An 18,752-nucleotide genomic window follows, 5' to 3' on the forward strand; every position below is an offset into this window, starting at 1 on the left:
ACTTCTCCAGGCCTAGGGCAGTGAGCTTGGTGACCAGTTTGGAGGGGATTATGGTGTTGAATGCTGAGTTGTAATCAATGAAGAGCATTCTCACATATGTATTCCCCTTCTCCAGATGGCTGAGGGAGGTGTGAACTGCCAGAGCAATGGCGTCCTCTGTCGACCTGTTTGCTCTGTATGCGAACTGCAGGGCATCTAGGGTGTCGGGGAGGGAGGCACAGATATGTTTCTTAATGACCCGCTCAAAGCACTTCATGATGACAGATGTGAGTGCTATGGGCCGAAGGTCATTTAGGCAGGTTGCTGTGGGGGTCTTAGGGATAGGAACAATGGTGGAGGTCTTGAGGGTGGTGGGCACAATAGACAAGCTCAGTGACAGATTAAAGATGTTGGTAAACACCTCGGCGAGTTGGTCAGCGCAGACTCTCAGCACCCGCCCTGGGATGCCGTCGGGCTCGGGAGCCTTACGAGGGTTTACTTTCTTGAACACCCGTCTCACTGTAGCTGTGTCTATGTGGAGTGTGGCGTCCTCACTGTCCACATGTGATTTGGTTACAGGTGTGGTGTTGTCTGCATCAAACCGGGCGTAGAAGGTGTTGAGCTTGTCTGGAAATGATGCGCTGGACATCTCCACAGACCTGCTCCTCCCCTTATAGTCTGTCATGCAGTGGAGGCCATACCACACCTGCCGCGCGTCGTTGCTCTGTTGGGCAGATTCGATCCTCTTCCTATACTCCCGCTGTGATGTTCGTACAGTCTTTCTGAGGTCGTACCTGGCTGCTTTGTAGGCCTCAGGGTCTCCAGAATTAAAGGCAGCGGTGCGTGATTTGAGTTTGGCACGTACCTCTAGCACGACCCATGGTTTCTGGTTAGGGTAGGTGCAGATGGTGGTTTTTGATACAATATCCTCTTGGTACAATAGTTTTACCCTAAATGTATCCAAAAACAAGACACTAATTTATAAGGGGAATGTCTTCATGCATAAAACTATGGCATAACTGCTGCAAATATATATGTAGTTTTGCAGATATAGCTACTGATTCCCTGTGCCCCATGATTCACTGTGCCCCGGTTTCCCCTACTGTGTAACACAACTTTTCTCTGATGCATCACCAGTTATACAGCTTCACGATGAAATCATATGGAGGAGGATTTTCTTAAAAAGAACATACAAAATTTCAGCTGCAGTTTTCCAGAAGGCATGTGGGAGACCTAGCGTTGCAGTCCTTCTCTACTCCACTCCAACATGAAGCTGTGAATGTGGATGAAACTGGTAAAAAATGCCAGCTTCTCCACTCACATCCACAGAAGCTTATGATTCTTTCAGAATTGTCATGGGTGTATTGGTGGCTTCCTTCACTAGTCTCTTTACAGTATGACCACTAAATTTTTGAGAACTGCCTACTTGACAGGTTTACCAAACAGTACCATACTGCTTGCATTCCATAATGACTGTTGTAAATAAATTTCAAGACATATTCAGTGACCATGCATATTGCAAAGTGTTGCAGGCCTTAAATGCAGGATTCATTTGGTCTGCAATGAAACAGAAGTCAAAGCACTGACTTATATTTTAAACATATTCAAAATACCAATCACACACTTCAAATTTAACAGAAAAAGTTAACTCACTATATGCAGCACAGTGCACAGATAAAGTAAGACAGCAGATTTCCAGTTGCAGTCAGACTGAACAGTATTTAGCTTTGAAAGAAATATCCATTTAAAAGTTTTCCATTCATTCAAAAATGTGTGTGAGGTCAATCCCAAAGGTCAGATAAAGCAGTTGAACATGAAGCACACTCTTCACATATAGCAAGCGGATGCAAGAGTGTGACAGCAGTCACTACACTTCCAGCATTATGTCTATTTTACCTGCTTATTCTCTGTGCATGTGCCCTTTGAGTGCTGACTTCTTGTCACCAGAAAGAGTGCCCTTTCTCAATGACATTACCACAGACACTTGGTTGTGTCTTTAAGGTGCTGACAAGTGCCCATTCATTCATTGTCTATACCCACTCATTCCAGTTAAGGGTCATGGGGAGCTGGAGACTATCCCAGTGGTCATTGGGTGAGAGGCAAGGTACAGAGTAAGCCAGTCTATCGCAGGACCACATATAGACAGAGAAACACATTCACATAAACACTCACAGTCAATTTAGTTTCCAGTTCACCTAACATGTTCATCTTTGAAAGTGGGAGGAAACTGAATCACCCAGAAGGAATATGCAAACTCCAGACAGAAAGAACATGGGGGGAATGACTCTAAACAGAGGGGAAGCGATTCTAGGACCTCCTTGCCATGAGGCAACAATGCTAAACACTAAGCCACCATACTGCACAGGTGCCTTCATTGGTTGATTTTATGTTATGCCCACAACACACCCATGACTAATTATGTGACTTCATCCAGCCCTGTTCTGACCAGTACCCATGCATACAATGAGATTTCATAATGTCTAAATAGCAGAAAAGACTTTCACAAGCCCCAAAATAATTTGTGCAACACTTTATAGACCATGTGCTTTCAACCAGTGGTCCCCAACTGTGGTCCTCAGGGCCTTGCTAACCTGCATATTTTTTATCTGTCCCTATTCTGCCAAAAACAGATTTGCTTCTTCAGGTATACTCAGCTAATCAACAGCAAGCAGACACCTGAATGAGCTTCAACACCTTGTAAAAGTAAATAAGCTTTGGCAGAGCAGAGAAAGATGCAAAAATGTGAGTCTCCGAAGGCTAAAGTTGGGAAACATGACTGTAGACCCAGGAATATAGGTCACTTAATGTCAACAGTGTTGCAAACCACTTGCCTCTTTGAAAGCATCTCTGTACAGTATCCAGGGATTTTTCATCTTTTCAGTTAAAGAACTTGAAATGAATTTTTGACCAACTAATCAAAACTTCAGTTTCTTATGCAACAATCACAAATTTTCCAACCGCTTATTCAGAAGACTTTAAAATATCGCAGTTACTGACAAATCTGACAAAAACCTCAAGCCCGGAAATTGTAATAGAAAACTACACTCGCAGAAAGCTATTACAGAAACACAAGAGATGAGAATTGTGCAAATTACCTTTCTAAAACACAAAAGAACTGCAGGAACCATCACTCTGATCTGAAAATTAACTTTAGTAATGTGTCCCAAAAGTTGTTTTTTTTTTTTTTTGTCACCTTCCAACATCATAGGCAGAATGACAACCGCAAATCATTCATTCTTTTCTTCTGCAGTGGGAACGTGGCTTCTTGTCACGACTAGGTAGAGTTCTGGCAGCAAGGGGCTGCAAATCAGCAACATGCTTTATGTCCAGCAGTTATGTAGCAGCCAGCAAAATGATCCAGAGTTCCTGACAAGGGTGTGACAGGCTGAAGAAAAGGCAGCCGGCGAAGCTGCCAAAGCCACACGCTGACTCCCGCTGTCTTTTTCACTGCAAGTACTTGCTATTGGACCAAACACAATGAGTGAGTGCTGTGGTGTGCAGCTCATGTTAGTCATATTTCTTGTTAAATAAGTCATAATTGCTGGCATTAAAATTCCTCCCCTCTGCCTGATGTCCTGACTGGAACTCAGGAAATTAACGCTGCTGAAGTGGTCGTTTCCATTAGTGGTGACAGCTTGACTGAAGGCCGAGAGGCAGGAATGACGAGTGAGGAAGAGAGTGGCTTTGAAACTTCACTTCCTGTGGTTACATGCCTTTGTTTCAAGATTGAGCCTTTGTTTTCTGCTCCACTTTATTACTGTAGGGCTCTGCAGCTACTCTAACCAACTGAAGTCACACAAGTAAGTGTGTGCCTGTGAAATAACACTCAAATGTCAAATGAGTCAAACTTGCATTACCTCTCAATAATTGTATTCCATTTAATGTTACAAGTGAAGTGTTTTCTCTTCTGAAGGACAAAAACAAATACTTTAGAAAGATTAATGAAAATACAGACCCCAAAGTAGAAACTCATGACAACAAAAGTCAGTACAACTATGCATATCCTTGAAAGGACAGTAATGGAATTTTTTAATCTATGGCCTATTTTTGAGATAGTTTTGGGTTTAACTTTCTGTAGTTAAGAAACTTCTTATCAGTCCAGCATTTAGTTTGAGCTTTAAAACCATCACTGGCTAAAAGGACATCACTAAAAGGACATCACTGCCCAATGTCCAAACGTCTGGATGGCAAACGCGGGACAGGAGTGGGTGGCAGCGCTGTGTTCCACATGCACATGTGCGCACAAGTGCACAGTGCATGTGCGCTCGTGCACACCTGAGCTCAATTTTGAGCTTGATGGCAAAGGCTATGAATACTTATGTACATGTGATTTTTTTTATTTTATTTTATTTTAATAAATTTGCAAAAAATCTCAAAATACTTTTTTTTCCACATTGTCATTATGGGCTATTGTGTGTAGAATTTTGACAAAAAAAAAAAGAATTTCATTCATTTTGGATTAAGACTGTAACATAAAATGTGTAAAAAGTGAATACTTTCCGGATCCACCGTATGGCTTATCAATTCCACTTAATGCAGAACTGTAAAACTTATGCCCAGAGTACTTACTGATTAAAAAGTTTAGTTGGTAAAAATATTATAATTACTGTACTATATGGATGGATGACAGCCCACTTCCCAAGGAGATCTACTTTCAGCTGTGTGAAGGAAAACAGTCGAGAGGTGGGCAGAAGACACGCTACAAAGACATCCTGAAACACAACCTAAAGCAATGATCTGCACAGGAGTGGAAGCCTTCGAAAAAATGCGAATGAACACAGAGGGCAAGGGGACTAAGAGGAAGGAGAGAGAGTGAGATCGTGACCAGCAGAATCTTTTCGCAGCAATCACATATAGTGTCTGAAAGAAACTGTGTGCGCCAAAGCTGGGCTTTTACCAGCCATCTCAGCATACACCATCCCCTCCAGGAATCAATCCAGAGACAGTCTTTCTTGCCACTGTGGGATTGTCAAGAAAATGACAATTGCTAATATCAGTATTATCCATCCATCCATGTTCTATACCCCTTTACTCCAAGCATCATGGGTGGCTGGAGCCTATTATTATTATTATTATTATTATTTGCAGTAGCATTAGTAGTAGCAGCAGTAGTAGTATGAAAAGCATGTCTTCAAATTGGACATTTATTCTAAGGGTGTTGCACGGGGGCTGTTGCATCTAGCAGCAGTAGTAGTATGAAAAGCATGTCTTCAAATTGGACATTTATTCTAAGGGTGTTGCACGGGGGCTGTTGCATCCTCTTTCTATGTGGATAAGCCCCTGGTTTGCACAATCTGTGTGAGCAGGAAGAATGAAGGATTTGTGTATTTATGCGGAAAGTGTAACATGTAAAAAGTTTTTTTTTTCTGTGTGTTTATCTTGTGGCATGCTCAAAACATCTTTGGATGTATTTGAAAGAAAAAAGCAAAGCCTTGGCATTTTTTTTTTCAACTCGCCACAGGTGTACTATGCCATTTTTACACCTTGCTGTTTTAGCCATTTTAACACAGCTGGAAGATGAGCATAGATTTTAAAAGAAAAACACACTTAAATGTGTTTGTAAAACTAAGCACAGATGTGTTGATCTTGTTTGCTGCATTGTCACCACTTTGTGAGCCAAAGACAGAGACGATGCAAAAGTTACTGCAAAAACAGCAGAGTAATGGCTCACCACATCCAGTGCCAACAAATAAAAAATACATGGAAGGGGATTACCAGTACACATACAGAACATCTTAAATCAGTACTTTGATAATATTGTAAGTAAGTCCCTTTGGGTGCTCCCCTGTTTTCACTTGGGGTTGCCACACCAAATCCAAGGTGGATCTGCATGGTGAACATGCACAAGTTGTAGACCAGCCATCTCTGTTTCTCTGTCTCTCTCTCTTAGTCACTCACTCTCTCTCTCTCTCTCTCTCTCTCTCTCTCTCTCTCTCTCTCTCTCTCTCACACACACCTATCAAGTCAGCAGTCACTGCAGTGATTGAAGCACAACAAGCTCCTGTATTCAGTTGCCCTGGATTTTTCTGAGTGCTTTATGCATGCATGAAAGTACCATCGGTAATTGGACTGTGACACACTTTTTATGACTTTTGACTCCACAACAATGCAGTTAAATGAAATGATCGTGACATGCTTGATTTATCTCTCTTCTGCTCCACCATGAAACTGTGATGGGGCACCAGAAAAAAAGCTATACAATCCACAACTTCCCGAGCCACAGCTCAGAAGCCTGTGACTCCTTCAGACTTGTTTGGATGTCTTGGAGGCTTGCCTCACTCATCTCCTTGTTGAGTCACTCAGTTTTTGAGATGACTCCAAACAGATTTACCAGTGAATACCATTATTGATTAAAAAAAAAAAAAATGAAGTCCAAAATATATCCAGTGACTTGGAAACTTCATGTACCCATCCCCTGATGTCTTTAAAGAAAACTGGCTGCAAAGGCTGGTGCTGTTGATTTACATTAAAAGCTATTCCTTATATTTGGTTTGTCCAATAACGTGAAGATCTGAAAATGGAGTGCGATGTACACAAATGACAGTAATTCTTGTAAACTTCAAATACATGTCGTAGTGCAGTGGTACCCAGAGTAGAAACATGTCCGCTCACCCAAACAAATTCAGAAGCTTGCCCCACACTTGGGGGCCCTGATGTGTTACAAGGGTGCAGGGACACAGGTTAATGAGGGACTTAGCTCATGTAAAACAAACCTAGATAGCCAAGAGAGATACCACCCTTGACATGCTTATAATAGGCCTGTCGGTCTTGTGTGTCCCCAAAAGCATCCTCACTTGTGGTCTTCCCTAGCTATCAGCAGTCACAAGACATTTCCCCAGAGACAGTCAAAAGACTGAAAATTGCGTCACTGTCCAATTACTTATGGACCTGTCTGTAATGGTGTGCGTTTCAGGCTTACCATGGTTTTCTGACATTGTATGCTTGTGCTGTTGAACCTCAGAGCTGGGACACTGTAAGTGTTGCCCTGGATGTGGAAGATACACTCGTAGTTCCTTTGCCCAGACTGCGGTTGGGGTAGGTTCTGTGCCAGTAGGGTTATTGGCCTCATAACTCCAGCGGGGATGTAGATCTGTGTTGAGGGCAAGATCTGAGGGCACTCCTGTAGATGAAAAACAAAAGAAAAAGAGAAATTACATAACTGGGGAAGTAAACAGATGCTCTCAGTAGGATGCAGGGAATTCTCTCATTATACTATTTGTGAATTAAAATCAGAATGTTGAGATATCCATTCATAAATAGTATAAAATATAAATGATTGGATACAGAAAAATACAAATCTTCTTTCATATTTCAGCAAAAACAAGTGGGTATCACTGCATTATCTATGCCAACAAACAACTCCCTGAGCAATCATCCACAGTGGAATCTATTCAAGAGGCATTACCTTTACCCTGTGATCTATGGGCTACACCTCTTTCATGTCCATGCATTCAATATGCCATGATGATTTTGCACTCTGAGTCCATCAAGACATGCTTTGACAGTCAGGTAGGTGATGGTCTAGTGGTTAAAGTGAGGGGGTCAAGACCAGAGGATCCTTGAATTATTTCCTTGTCAGAACCAAAAATCATGAACGTTCCTAACTTGCTTCCAGTGTACATCTGAGCACCTTGCATGGTGGCACAGTGACATGAGTGTGTGTGTGTGAAGAATGACAGTTCTACTAAGGGTGTTTGAATGAACTCATCAGAGAACATGGATGCTGCAACAGGATCAGTCTTGGAACTAAATGGTGTCTACAGGAATATATGCTCATCCCAACACATGTAAACTGACAATTTACGCTACGAGGAGCTCATCTCGATGGGGCAGCTCATCTCGACAGAGCACCGGTACCCAATGCTGGGCGCTCAGCTGAGCTCAATGACTACAGATCAGTGGCCCTCACATCACACATCATGAAGAGTCTGTAGAGGCTAGTCCTTCAGCACCTGAGACTGCAGGCACAACATGCTCATGATCCCCTGCAGTTCAGGTACCAGGAGCATATTGTAGTAGATGGCGCTGTCCTCTACATGCTCTACCAGGATCACACCTGCTTGAACTGGCTGTTCTTCTAAAGGAAGCTCAGGTCCTTTGATGTCTTTGGGGAGATGCTGCAGATGTTCTGTCAGTCAGTGCTGGCAACCATCCTCTCCTATGCTGCTGTCTGCTTGGAAGGCAGCATCACAGAGAGGGATGCCAAGCAGCTGGACAAGCTGGTCAAGAAGGCCCAGTCAGTGTTGGGAATGAGCCTAGTCCCACTGGGGATCAAGGGCAGTGCTAGCCACTCACTCCACTACATCCTGGCAGAGCAGAGCAGCAGTCCCAGTGGGTGGCTCATCTCCTTGCATTTGCAAACTGAGGAGCACAGGAGGTCCTTCCTCCCCACAGCCATCAGAATGTTTAAGAACTCAGTCGATGGCAGAGGCTGCTCAGGGCTGTGAAAACTCCGCGGATCCGAGGAATTCTGTGCATATCATCATGGGGACGAGGGGGGGAGTTAGTGTTGTACTCTGTAATTATGATCGTCACTGAGTTTTTAAAATGTTTATCGCAAAGTGTTTACTTTTTTACGACATCGTGCAAGTTTTATAAGTCCACAGACACTGATCTGTGTGTTACAGATACAATTCTGTGTCCTCGGATCCGGAACTTCGCGGAGGAAAAATGTCTCTCAAAGTGTAGCTGTTGCGACAGTTGTCATAAAGCGGGACTGGCTGGTTGCTGCGGCGACGCTGTGTGGCTCCTGTAAGACGCTGAAGCTAAATGTAGCATGTGGACATCGCAAACTTTTAGAGCTCTCAAGTTTTTAAAAGAAGAATTTTGCAGCATGTCTGTGTCACGGAGTGACGTCAGACAGAGCGAAGATGGCGTGAAAGACAGTTTGAAAAAATCTGACAAGGACAAGAATCTGTGAAACTGTCGCTGGCTTCATGAACACACCTGAAAAATAAACAGAAAAAGCAAACTGTACCATCAGAACATGGTAAGAATTTTTCTCTTACTGGAAAATAAACATTGTGCTGTTCAAACAGGATTTTAGACAAGATTACGACTTGTTTATTATTAATCTACACTTTCTTTCATTGGAAAAATGACATTGTGACTTTGAATGGATTTACATGAATTTACACAAGAAAGTAAATTAGTTTTTATTAATGTCGACTTTTTTCATGGGAAAAAAGACACTGGATTTACAGGAATTTACACAACAGTATATGACTTTTTTGCTATAGGGTACGTTATTGATATTTTACCCTGATTTTCAAAATATTCTACAAGCTTTAGCTGTGGTTTTTGAAATATTTTTAACAGTGTTTTCAGTGTTCATGAATTTCATGTAGTTTAATTGTTCTGAGTTGATGCATAATTTGGTTTACAATTAAAATGAAAAACATTACAGGTCCTACTTCGATGTCATATTCTGTTATTTCCGCATTATCATTGACAGTTCAAATGAAAGGTTGAGTCTAGGATCATTTAAATATGCACTTCTATTGAGATTTTGTTCTTCCAGGAATGCTGAAAATGTATCAAGAGATACAAAATTAATTTGGTTTCTGGGGCCCCGTGTGCCCTAAACCCCAGCTTGACCCCCTGCAAAATTTTCCTTGGATTTCATGATTTTCATTTCACAACCCTGCTGCTGATGCTGCCCCCTGACACCCCACATGGACATTGTGCAATGGGCCAATATCCCTTTATTTTTAATAATTTATTATTCAATTTATTCATTCATTATTATTTTAAGATTCTTTCACCAAAACAGACCAAATCTAGCCTTGCATCTTAGATGTACCTTCTGGCAATTTGTAGCTAAACTTTCAGGTCATCTTTTTTTTGGAAAATTCTCCTCTATACCACTTCATCATGAAGCTGTATAACTGGTGATACAAAATGCACAATTTCTCCAACAGCCATATTAGCCTATAACTCTTCTGGGTTGTCTGGGTGTCTTGCTGGCTTTCCTCACTCTTCTTGCACAATCGCTCAGTTTTTGAGAACTGTTTATTTCATGCAGATTTACCATAGAGTGCCATACTGTTTATATTTCTTCATAATTGATGTCAATAAAGTCCAAGACATATTCAGTAGCAGTTTTATCATCAGAGAGTCTCATCCACAACTACCACAAAAGACTCCAAGCTGTCATTGATGTTAAAGGGGCAATACATGGTATCAAGAACAGGGATATATAAACTTTTGATCAGGGTCATTTGGGAAGTGTCTGTTGTCACTGTGATTTATACAGAGTACACACAGTTGTTTGATGATAAATGCCTTCACCAACCACTAACTATGAGTGAAAAAAGTGTTTGATTAATTATTTATAATTTCTGAAAAATGGCCAAAAAAGACAACGCTCATTTTTATTTTAGGATTGCATTATATTTAATAATTGTAATATTTTATCATCATTGTCATCATTGTTTTCTCACTTTTTGACTTTTAACTGGTTGCTGTTGTTGTCTTTTGTCTGTTGTCTGTACCTGTGAGCTACAGGATGCCTGAATTTCCCTTAGGGGATTAAAAAAGTATGTATGTATGTATCTAGATAGGAAGGAGGAGAAGGTGGAGGCCAAAGGGGAGGTTTATATATGTGCTGAGAGAGGACATGCAGGTGGTTGGTGTGACAGAGAAAGATACAGAGGACAGGGTGACAAGGAAACAACTGATCTGCTATGGTGACCCCTAATGGGAGCATCTGAAAGAAGTAGTTCATAAAAATATTTTAAAAAGAAAAAAAAAAAAATCAGAATTTACACCTTGCTCATGTATCACATTTTGAGGAAATTTGTTGTGAATTGGCGCTCTATAAATAAATTGCACTGAATTGTGGATTCTATGACTCATACTTGCTCATCTAATTCCACCATTAAAAGGTATCATGCACTTCAACTGAACTTCAGATTATCTTCAGGAGAACACAGACATATAAAAGAAGAAGTCAAAGTTGATCATTCCCGATTTGTGTCAACATGATTTCTGTGTATCCAACTACAAATACAGTTGTTTCATAGCATTAAGAACAGCTAATATGCACAGTAGATAGGCATAGGTAGCCACCTCCAGACAAGTGACTCCACATCCACCTTATTTTTAATATATCTGAAGCAATTCTCCACATAAGGTGAAAATTCTTGAGAACCAAATTGTGTGTGTGTGTGGGCGGCGGGGGTGTGTGAAGAGGGAGCAGCAGTCAAGCCCTTACCAGTATTAATGTGGCTGTGATGGATATTAGTCATGTTTTTCTCCTAAATGAATATAGCTACAGCTATTCTAATTCTGTCTGCATGGACAAAAATGAAAGCCTGAGGCAGCATCTCTTAGGAACATGGACAGAGGTAATTCCACCATGTTTGACTACAGTCTGAGGGATTAGAGAAGGAGGTGATTCAGAGGTCAGTACATCCATTCAGCACCAGCTTGGGGCTCCTCAATTAATATAAATTTGGCTAGGCTATCGGACAGAAGCCTTGTACCCTGTTAAATGATGGGAAATAATTGAAGTCTCTAAATGTTTTCAGCCAAAAGGAAATCAGGACTACACACAGCTGTTAGTTGTCACATATGCAACACTGCCAACAAAATTCATACTTTAATTCAATTTATATTTCATTTACTTAAAGAACCCCAAGAATAGATTGCAGGTTCTTGCCCCTATTGAATAGTCCCAGTTTCATCTTAAATGTTTGTTTCATTGTCACTTTAAAATGTCACAGCAAAATGGTCAAAATCGAGTGATTTGCCTAAATGTAGGTTGCTTGTCATGTTTTGCTTGTTACACGGATATAGTGAGATAATGTTTCTTTTTAGTTTTATATCTGCAAGAGACACATCACTGGCACCAGATTCTGCAGCTGACTCATCTTTCAAGGGCAAAGATTATTTAAAAACATCCATCCAAATTTGGCCTTTCTTTCTAGTTAAAGCATAATCCTGCCATGCACACACAAAACTGCAATGTCACAAAATCAGCTTTCTAGAAACATTGGGTTTGGTTTTGCGGTTGCTTTCTGATGTGGCTGTGCAATATTTCATGTATTAGTGTTGCTGTGAATTGTTCTGTAATTTATGCTTGTAGCATGGCCCAAGCAGAGGGTCACCCCTTTGAGTCTGGTCTACTTGAGGTTTCTTCCTCAGAGAAAGGTTTTCCTTATCACTTCTGCTCTGGGGGAAGCGCCTTGAAGCAACTCTGTTGTGATTTGGTGCTATATAAATAAAAATTTTAAAAAAAATTGAAAAATAGTGATCTTATCATCATTAATAATGGCTTTACAAATCACTTCACCTGTCAGGAGACACATGAAGAGTGTGACTTTGCCAAACAGAAAACTATGCCTACTTAATTTATGTAAGCACTTGATGTGTTTGCTGGATCACTGATCATGTGACATATTTATAATGGACCAAATGGGTCCAAAGCTAAAAAAGTGCTATTAGGTCTTTGAACCCACATGAATGTCTAGCCACAATTTAATGAAAGAGTGAACTTCTACAGCATTTGAGGTTATTATTTACATAGACTGGAATAAACTTAAGTTCCTATATTTCAGAGAACCCACACAAAAAGATCATTGAGGTCGGGCAATTTCATTGTATTTTAACATGGTAATGTGGTCATTTAAGTGAAGACAAATTATCAAAATTAAAGTTGTCCAAATAACTTAAATTTCTTTAATGTTTTATATCTAGTGGTTTCTGCTTTCCCCGACTGGTATCTTGGAGAATATACCAACAGGAAATGTGCCAGTAAGGAAGTACCATATGTCTTGAAGTGTTTAAGACACACGTAACAGCCCTAGGCAAACATATAACCACCTTTAGCCTGATAAAGGGTTAAGACTTAATAAAGGTATTTTCTACAGTGTAAGTGGGGAAAACGAGCCTGTTTAAAATATAAAAGCTGCAATTACATCAAAAGCAGTTGGATTCACTAATGTAATTTTGTTCCTCATCTGAAGTAAAAAAAAATGTAATAATCATAAAAACACTAAACTAGAATTTATGAATCAAGTTTTGTTCACTTTAAACTGCATTAACAAATTATAATTTTCCTATTATGACCAAGCATTCATGTCCATAATGATAAAATATTAGAAACTGCATTGAATTTAAACAGGAATTAATTCAGAAAATGGTCTCCTCCAACACACCTCATATTCTGCAGAGGAATCTCAATATGAGTGTTCTCTCTGCTGAAATACTGGAGAATGGAACATTGCTAATGACTTGCAGATTTGCCTGGGAAAGGCAGACAAAATTTTGGCCATTAATGGCAACCAGAGACATTGCTTATCTCTGCATAATAATAAAGATGCCATGAAGGAATGTACAGGATAGGACAAAGAGTCACTGCTATTGAGCTCTAGTCCTATATCAGGGGTCAACAACCCTGATCCTGGAGGGCACCTGCCCTGCATGTTTTCTAACTCTCCCTAATCCTCTCCCAGGAAATTTACTCTAACAGGTGTGCTCAGCCAGTCAACAGCTGGAAGACATCACTTTAAAAAAAACAGATGTGACTTGAGTACATTAACGTGGAAAACACGCCGGGCAGGGGATCTCCAGGAACAGAGTTGGTGACCCCTGCTTTGTGACTTCATCATCAGTCAATCACAAATACTGACCATTATGAGCTTTGTTCAAATCTGTATCTCAGGGGTTACCAACCCTGTTCCTGGAGAGGCTGTCCTGCATGTTTTCGATGTCAACCTACTCAAGTCACACCTGCTTTTTTTTAAGTGGTGTCTTCCAGCTGTTGATTGCCTGAGCATTTCTGATACAGTTAATTGCATGGGAGTGGATCAGGGAGAGTTCGACAATCGGCCAAGACCTCCTTTCCAGTACCTGGGAGCAGACTTTACCAGGGAGGCTGAGTAGTGCGATGCCCCTGTAAACTCTCTGGTCCACCATTTTAAATATGGGGACCATCACCCCAGTTTGCCACTCCTTACGCACTGTCCCAGACCTCAACGCAGTGTTGAAGAGACGTCTCATCCAAGACAATCCCTCCACACTCAAAGCAGATACAAATACATACAACTCTACAGTGGGGGAAAAAAGTTTTTCATCCAATTTTTGCCTACTGTCCTGTAGCCCATCCCAGCCTTGTGCAGGTCTACAGTTTTGTCCCTGGTATCCTTAGACAGCTCTTTGGTCTTGGCCATGGTGGACAGGTTGGAGTGTAATTGATTGAGTGTGTGCACAGGTGTCTTTTATACAGGTAAAGAGTTCAAATAGGTGCAATTAATACAGGCAAAGAGTGCTGAATAGGAGGGCTTCTTAAAGAAAAATTAACAGGTCTGTGAGAGCCAGAATTCTTGCTGGATGGTAGGGGATCAAATACTTATTTCATGCAATAAAATAGAAAATTAAGAGTTTTTTTTTTTTTTTAGATTCTGTCTCTCACACTTGAAGTGTACCTATGATAAAAAATACAGGCCTCTCCATTTTTTTGTAGGTGGAAAAACCTGCAAAATTGTCAGTGGATCAAATAGGTATTTCCCCCACTGTCCATCTACATCAAACTTAAGTGTCAACAACCAAGATATGCAGGTTAAGCTTTCATTGCTTTAATCCAGTTTCCAAAAAGTTGTGATCCAGTGTAAAATGTATGTTTACCAGCCAACAGCTCAAAAAGTATGGTGCATCCTGTCAGGGACTGGGTTGGTATGGCACAGAAGATGGTTGAACACATAAGCAGCTCACAACACAGAGGTATGAGTAAAATACTTTGTCTCAATAAGTGAGGCTGGGGTATGGTACACAAGAAGGCAGTCAGAGAAGCAGCGGGTACAGGTAAGAGTCAAGCAGAGGCCTGGTCAAAAAACAAGCACAATTCCAAGAACCAGGAGACTAAGTACAAGGGCTGAGGCAGGGATGAGGTGAAAAATGAAACACGGTCAAACACGGCAAGGCAAAATAGAGCAAAGATAAAGGCTGGAACGTGGACAAGAGATCACAATGAACTGGTGGGGAAATGGTGAACTCAAAAGGCTTAAATGGGGCAGGTGGTCATTAGGAGAACAAGACACAGGTGTGGAAAAACACTCTGGAAGGGGGGTGTGGCAAATAAAAAGGAGAAGACACACCCATACCAAACCTTGATGACCAGACAAGAGAGTGCACAGTAAGACAAAAAACAAAGTGAACAGGACCCAACTAAAAGATAAACCTAAAGCCACAGTGATCTAAATAAAATACCAAAACCAAAGGTGAACAAAACCCAAGACCCAAAATCAAGGAATTAAACCAGGAATCAAAAGAACTGAAAAGGGGATCAAGAAGAAAATAAATGCTCAGCCAAAACTAGAACAGAACTCACATATTACAAAAGTAATAATAAACAAATAATTTAACATATGACAAAAGAAAAACAAACAGGTGATAAAACTGATAAAATAACAGGAAATAACTGATAAACAGAAAATAAAACCAGTGACAAAAGTATTACACACAGGAACGAGATAATCAGAACCAAACTATGATGAGACCAGACAAATGACTAATATACAATGTCGATATAAATACAATAGGTGACAAAATGGCTGGGCCAGACTGGGGCCAAAACATGATGCATCCAGAAAGTATTCACAGCACTTCACTTTTTCCACATTTCATTATATTACAGACCTATTCAAAATGGATCAAAATTCCTTGAGTACTCCAGCCAGAGCCTAGACTGACTGAATCTGACTGAACATTGTTGGAGAGATATGAAAATGGCTATGCACCGATGCTCCCCATCCAGCCTGGTGGAGCTTGAGAGGTTCTGCAAAGATTAATGAACAAAAATGCCCAAAGGTAGGTACCTCAAACTTGTACCATCTTATTCAAGAAGACATCAGTGCTGCAACTGCTGCCAAAGGTGTCTCAACAAAGTATTGAGCAAAGGGTGTGAATATGTATGTACATAAGATTTCTTAGTTTTGTAAAAAAAACTTTAAATAAATAAATAAATTATTTCATGTTGTCATTATGGGGTGTAGTGAGTAGAATTTAGAGGGGAAAAATGAATTTACTCCATTTTGGAATAAGCCTGTACCATAAAATGTGGAAAAAAGTGTGAATACTTTCCAGATGTACTGCATCTTGAATGTTGTGAGAGAGAACAGAGAAAAGAAGCAGATGAGAAATAAGGAAAAGAGAGAGAGATCAAATCACTACTGGTGAAGCAGTTTGTCAATTATGTAGTGTTGACAGTTTAAAATAAGTTTAAAGTATCCACAGATACTGACAGGCTGCTAATGAACTGCTTCTAACTTCTAATAAAATAGGCAAACAGCATGAGAGAAGAAGGGAAAGAAAAAGAAATTTTGTGTAAATATTCTGACTACAGAACGAAAAAGCAGTCATTGTTCAACAAGTGAATGCAAACATCTGTGCAAACTGTGACACACAAATCCTCCCTGAATTTGACACAGGTAGACAAAACTCAGACCACTTCACACAGGTGTCTCTCTGGTGCACTTTTTGGTCCTCAGTACTTTAAGATCACACATTCTGCTCCTCATTAGTGATGCATCCAAAATGGGAAATGGGAATAAAAAGCTCTGCTGTATTCCTCTGTGGAGCCTGCACACGTATGCACCACACAGGGCCTCACATTTAAAGCACATAAGTTTGCAACTGAACAAGAACATGAAGGCAAAGACGGTAATGCACAAAGAAGTGAGCGAACAAAAGGTTTCGGAGCAGAGGATTGTGGGAGCTGTTTCATTAGGAGTGGTGACAGGTGTCAGAGCTGAGTCTGCATCAGATAAGTGATGCAGTTCAACACAATGAGACACAACAATCTCTTTACCTGAGGGATTCCTCTAATCCCTCGCTTTCATGCCTCTTTTTTCCTTCTTCCTCTCACTCACACTTGATCTTCTTAATGTTCTTTTTATCACTCTTCTCCTGTCTTGCACACTCACTGTCACCCTCCTCTTATTTTTCAAGCTTTATTTTCAGCAATCGTACTCAACTGCCAGCAAAGCCAGAGTGCACCAATGATGGATACTGGGAAGCCCCAGTGCAAAAAGTAATGCCTTGATTTCAAAAACGGTCTTGTTAAGATAAAACTTTACTGCAGTGTAAATAAGGGATGAAGAGTGATACAGAGGAAGAGCAGTAAGAGGAGGTGAATTGAGGAGGAAGAACCGGAGGAGATGAGCAGACAAAGTCTTGGGAGCCATACACTTGTTTATTAAAGTGGGGAATGTGAAGCAAGGAGGTCAAGATCTCAACAGAGCAAGACAAAGGTGGAGCATTGAAACATGGGAGTCATACAGGCTGCTTATTTCCATCCAAACATATATTCCCAGACAGGCAGTGCAGACACACATACACACACGTTACAATGAGAATGAGACCCACATCTTTATTGATGCACACCCCAATCCAAAGCTAAATCTTGCCCTCTGGCTCTGAGCGATAAGCTTGTACAGTCTTAGAAGTATTGAGTGTTTTACAGTAGCCTTGAGGCCAAACAAACCCTGTGATCAAATGGGGGAAGGTAACTCTTCTGTTTTGTTGGTATGGAAGTATTCCTCTTCCACACCATCAACTCCCTATTAGACTGACGTCACTGAAGGTAACATCTGCAACCTACATATATTGCAAGGCTCCTCATCTACAGTGAAGTTATGGTTTGTTACCTATTATGTTTTTGCCCCTGTTTATTTGTCTGTCTGTCTGTCTGTCTGTCTGACTGTTTTTTAACAGCTTGGACCCTGCAATTTGTCATATATCATTATGAGTTTTTACTGAAAATTCATATCCTGATAGTCAAGAACTGATTAAATTTTCAAGGTAATAGGTCAAAGGTCAAGCCAGAAAAAAATCTTGGAAAACTGGAAAAAAATCCCTATATTTTACACTGAATGAATTTTCAAAAATTAATAACTGCCAAAAAAGATCAAATTTCTTTCATATTTGACAGCATTTTGTAGGATGGTATCCTTTTTCAGCTGACACAGTTTGATCCAGATCTGATCCAGATTACAGATTTTGTGATAATTTAAACCCCATTTGTTGACTATTTACATTATATCTTAAACAAACATACCCCAATCACTCTCATGTTTGAAAGCAAGGTGCAGACTGGCACTCACTATCACCTGACAAAGTTTATCCGGATCTGATCTGGATTGTGGAATTTGTGGACATTTCAATTTCATATTGAAAAGCCTTTTTGGTGTATATTTTGCATTATATCTCAATCAAAAGTGCCTCAATCACTCTCATTTTTCTGTTGCGATTTATCTACACCACCAAAATTGGATGGAGGTTTGTATATCTTACACTTATCAGTGGGAAACCAAGTGCCAGAAAGCAATGACAGATTGTGAATAGCAGAGATAATCAATGTTCTGTGAAACTTATCTGGGGGAAAAAAAATCTGAAACCAAAAACGCTGAAAAAAAAAAAAAACCTGACAACACCACAAATAAACTTCAATTCAAGTGCATGAACTAAATACATACTCCTGACATTTGATCACATATAATATAGCTTATGAAAAGCCACTTCTAACTTTGACCTTGAAATTTTTTTTCTAAGGTAAAAATTTTGTGGAATTGGAAACTAGTGTTGGTGAAAGATTTCAGTCTACGAACACAGTGCTCTAGTTTTTCGAAAGTGCTTATTGAGGTGGTGGTCTGAAAAGTCATGATTTACACAGTATATAAAGTATAATGCAGTATAACGCAATTTGAAGATTTAGTTACGTATTAAGGAGATGGTATGTGGTAGATAGGTTCAGTCTCATGACCAGTCAGGAA

The 18,752-nt window shown here is 40.3% G+C and overlaps 1 protein-coding gene across 1 annotated transcript in view; it reads right to left on the reverse strand.

Annotated features, from left to right (window-relative positions):
- The window catches only part of LOC117512209 (plexin-A1-like), a 1,069,160-nt gene that overhangs the window by 330,870 nt on the left and 719,538 nt on the right, over nt 1-18,752 (reverse strand). Inside the window, 1 exon segment of the mRNA XM_034172199.1 lies at nt 6,899-7,099. Within this exon segment, the coding sequence (XP_034028090.1) occupies nt 6,899-7,099 (201 nt within the window).

The sequence above is a fragment of the Thalassophryne amazonica genome, chromosome 6 (genome assembly GCF_902500255.1).
Source record: "Thalassophryne amazonica chromosome 6, fThaAma1.1, whole genome shotgun sequence".
Lineage (NCBI taxonomy): Eukaryota > Metazoa > Chordata > Actinopteri > Batrachoidiformes > Batrachoididae > Thalassophryne > Thalassophryne amazonica.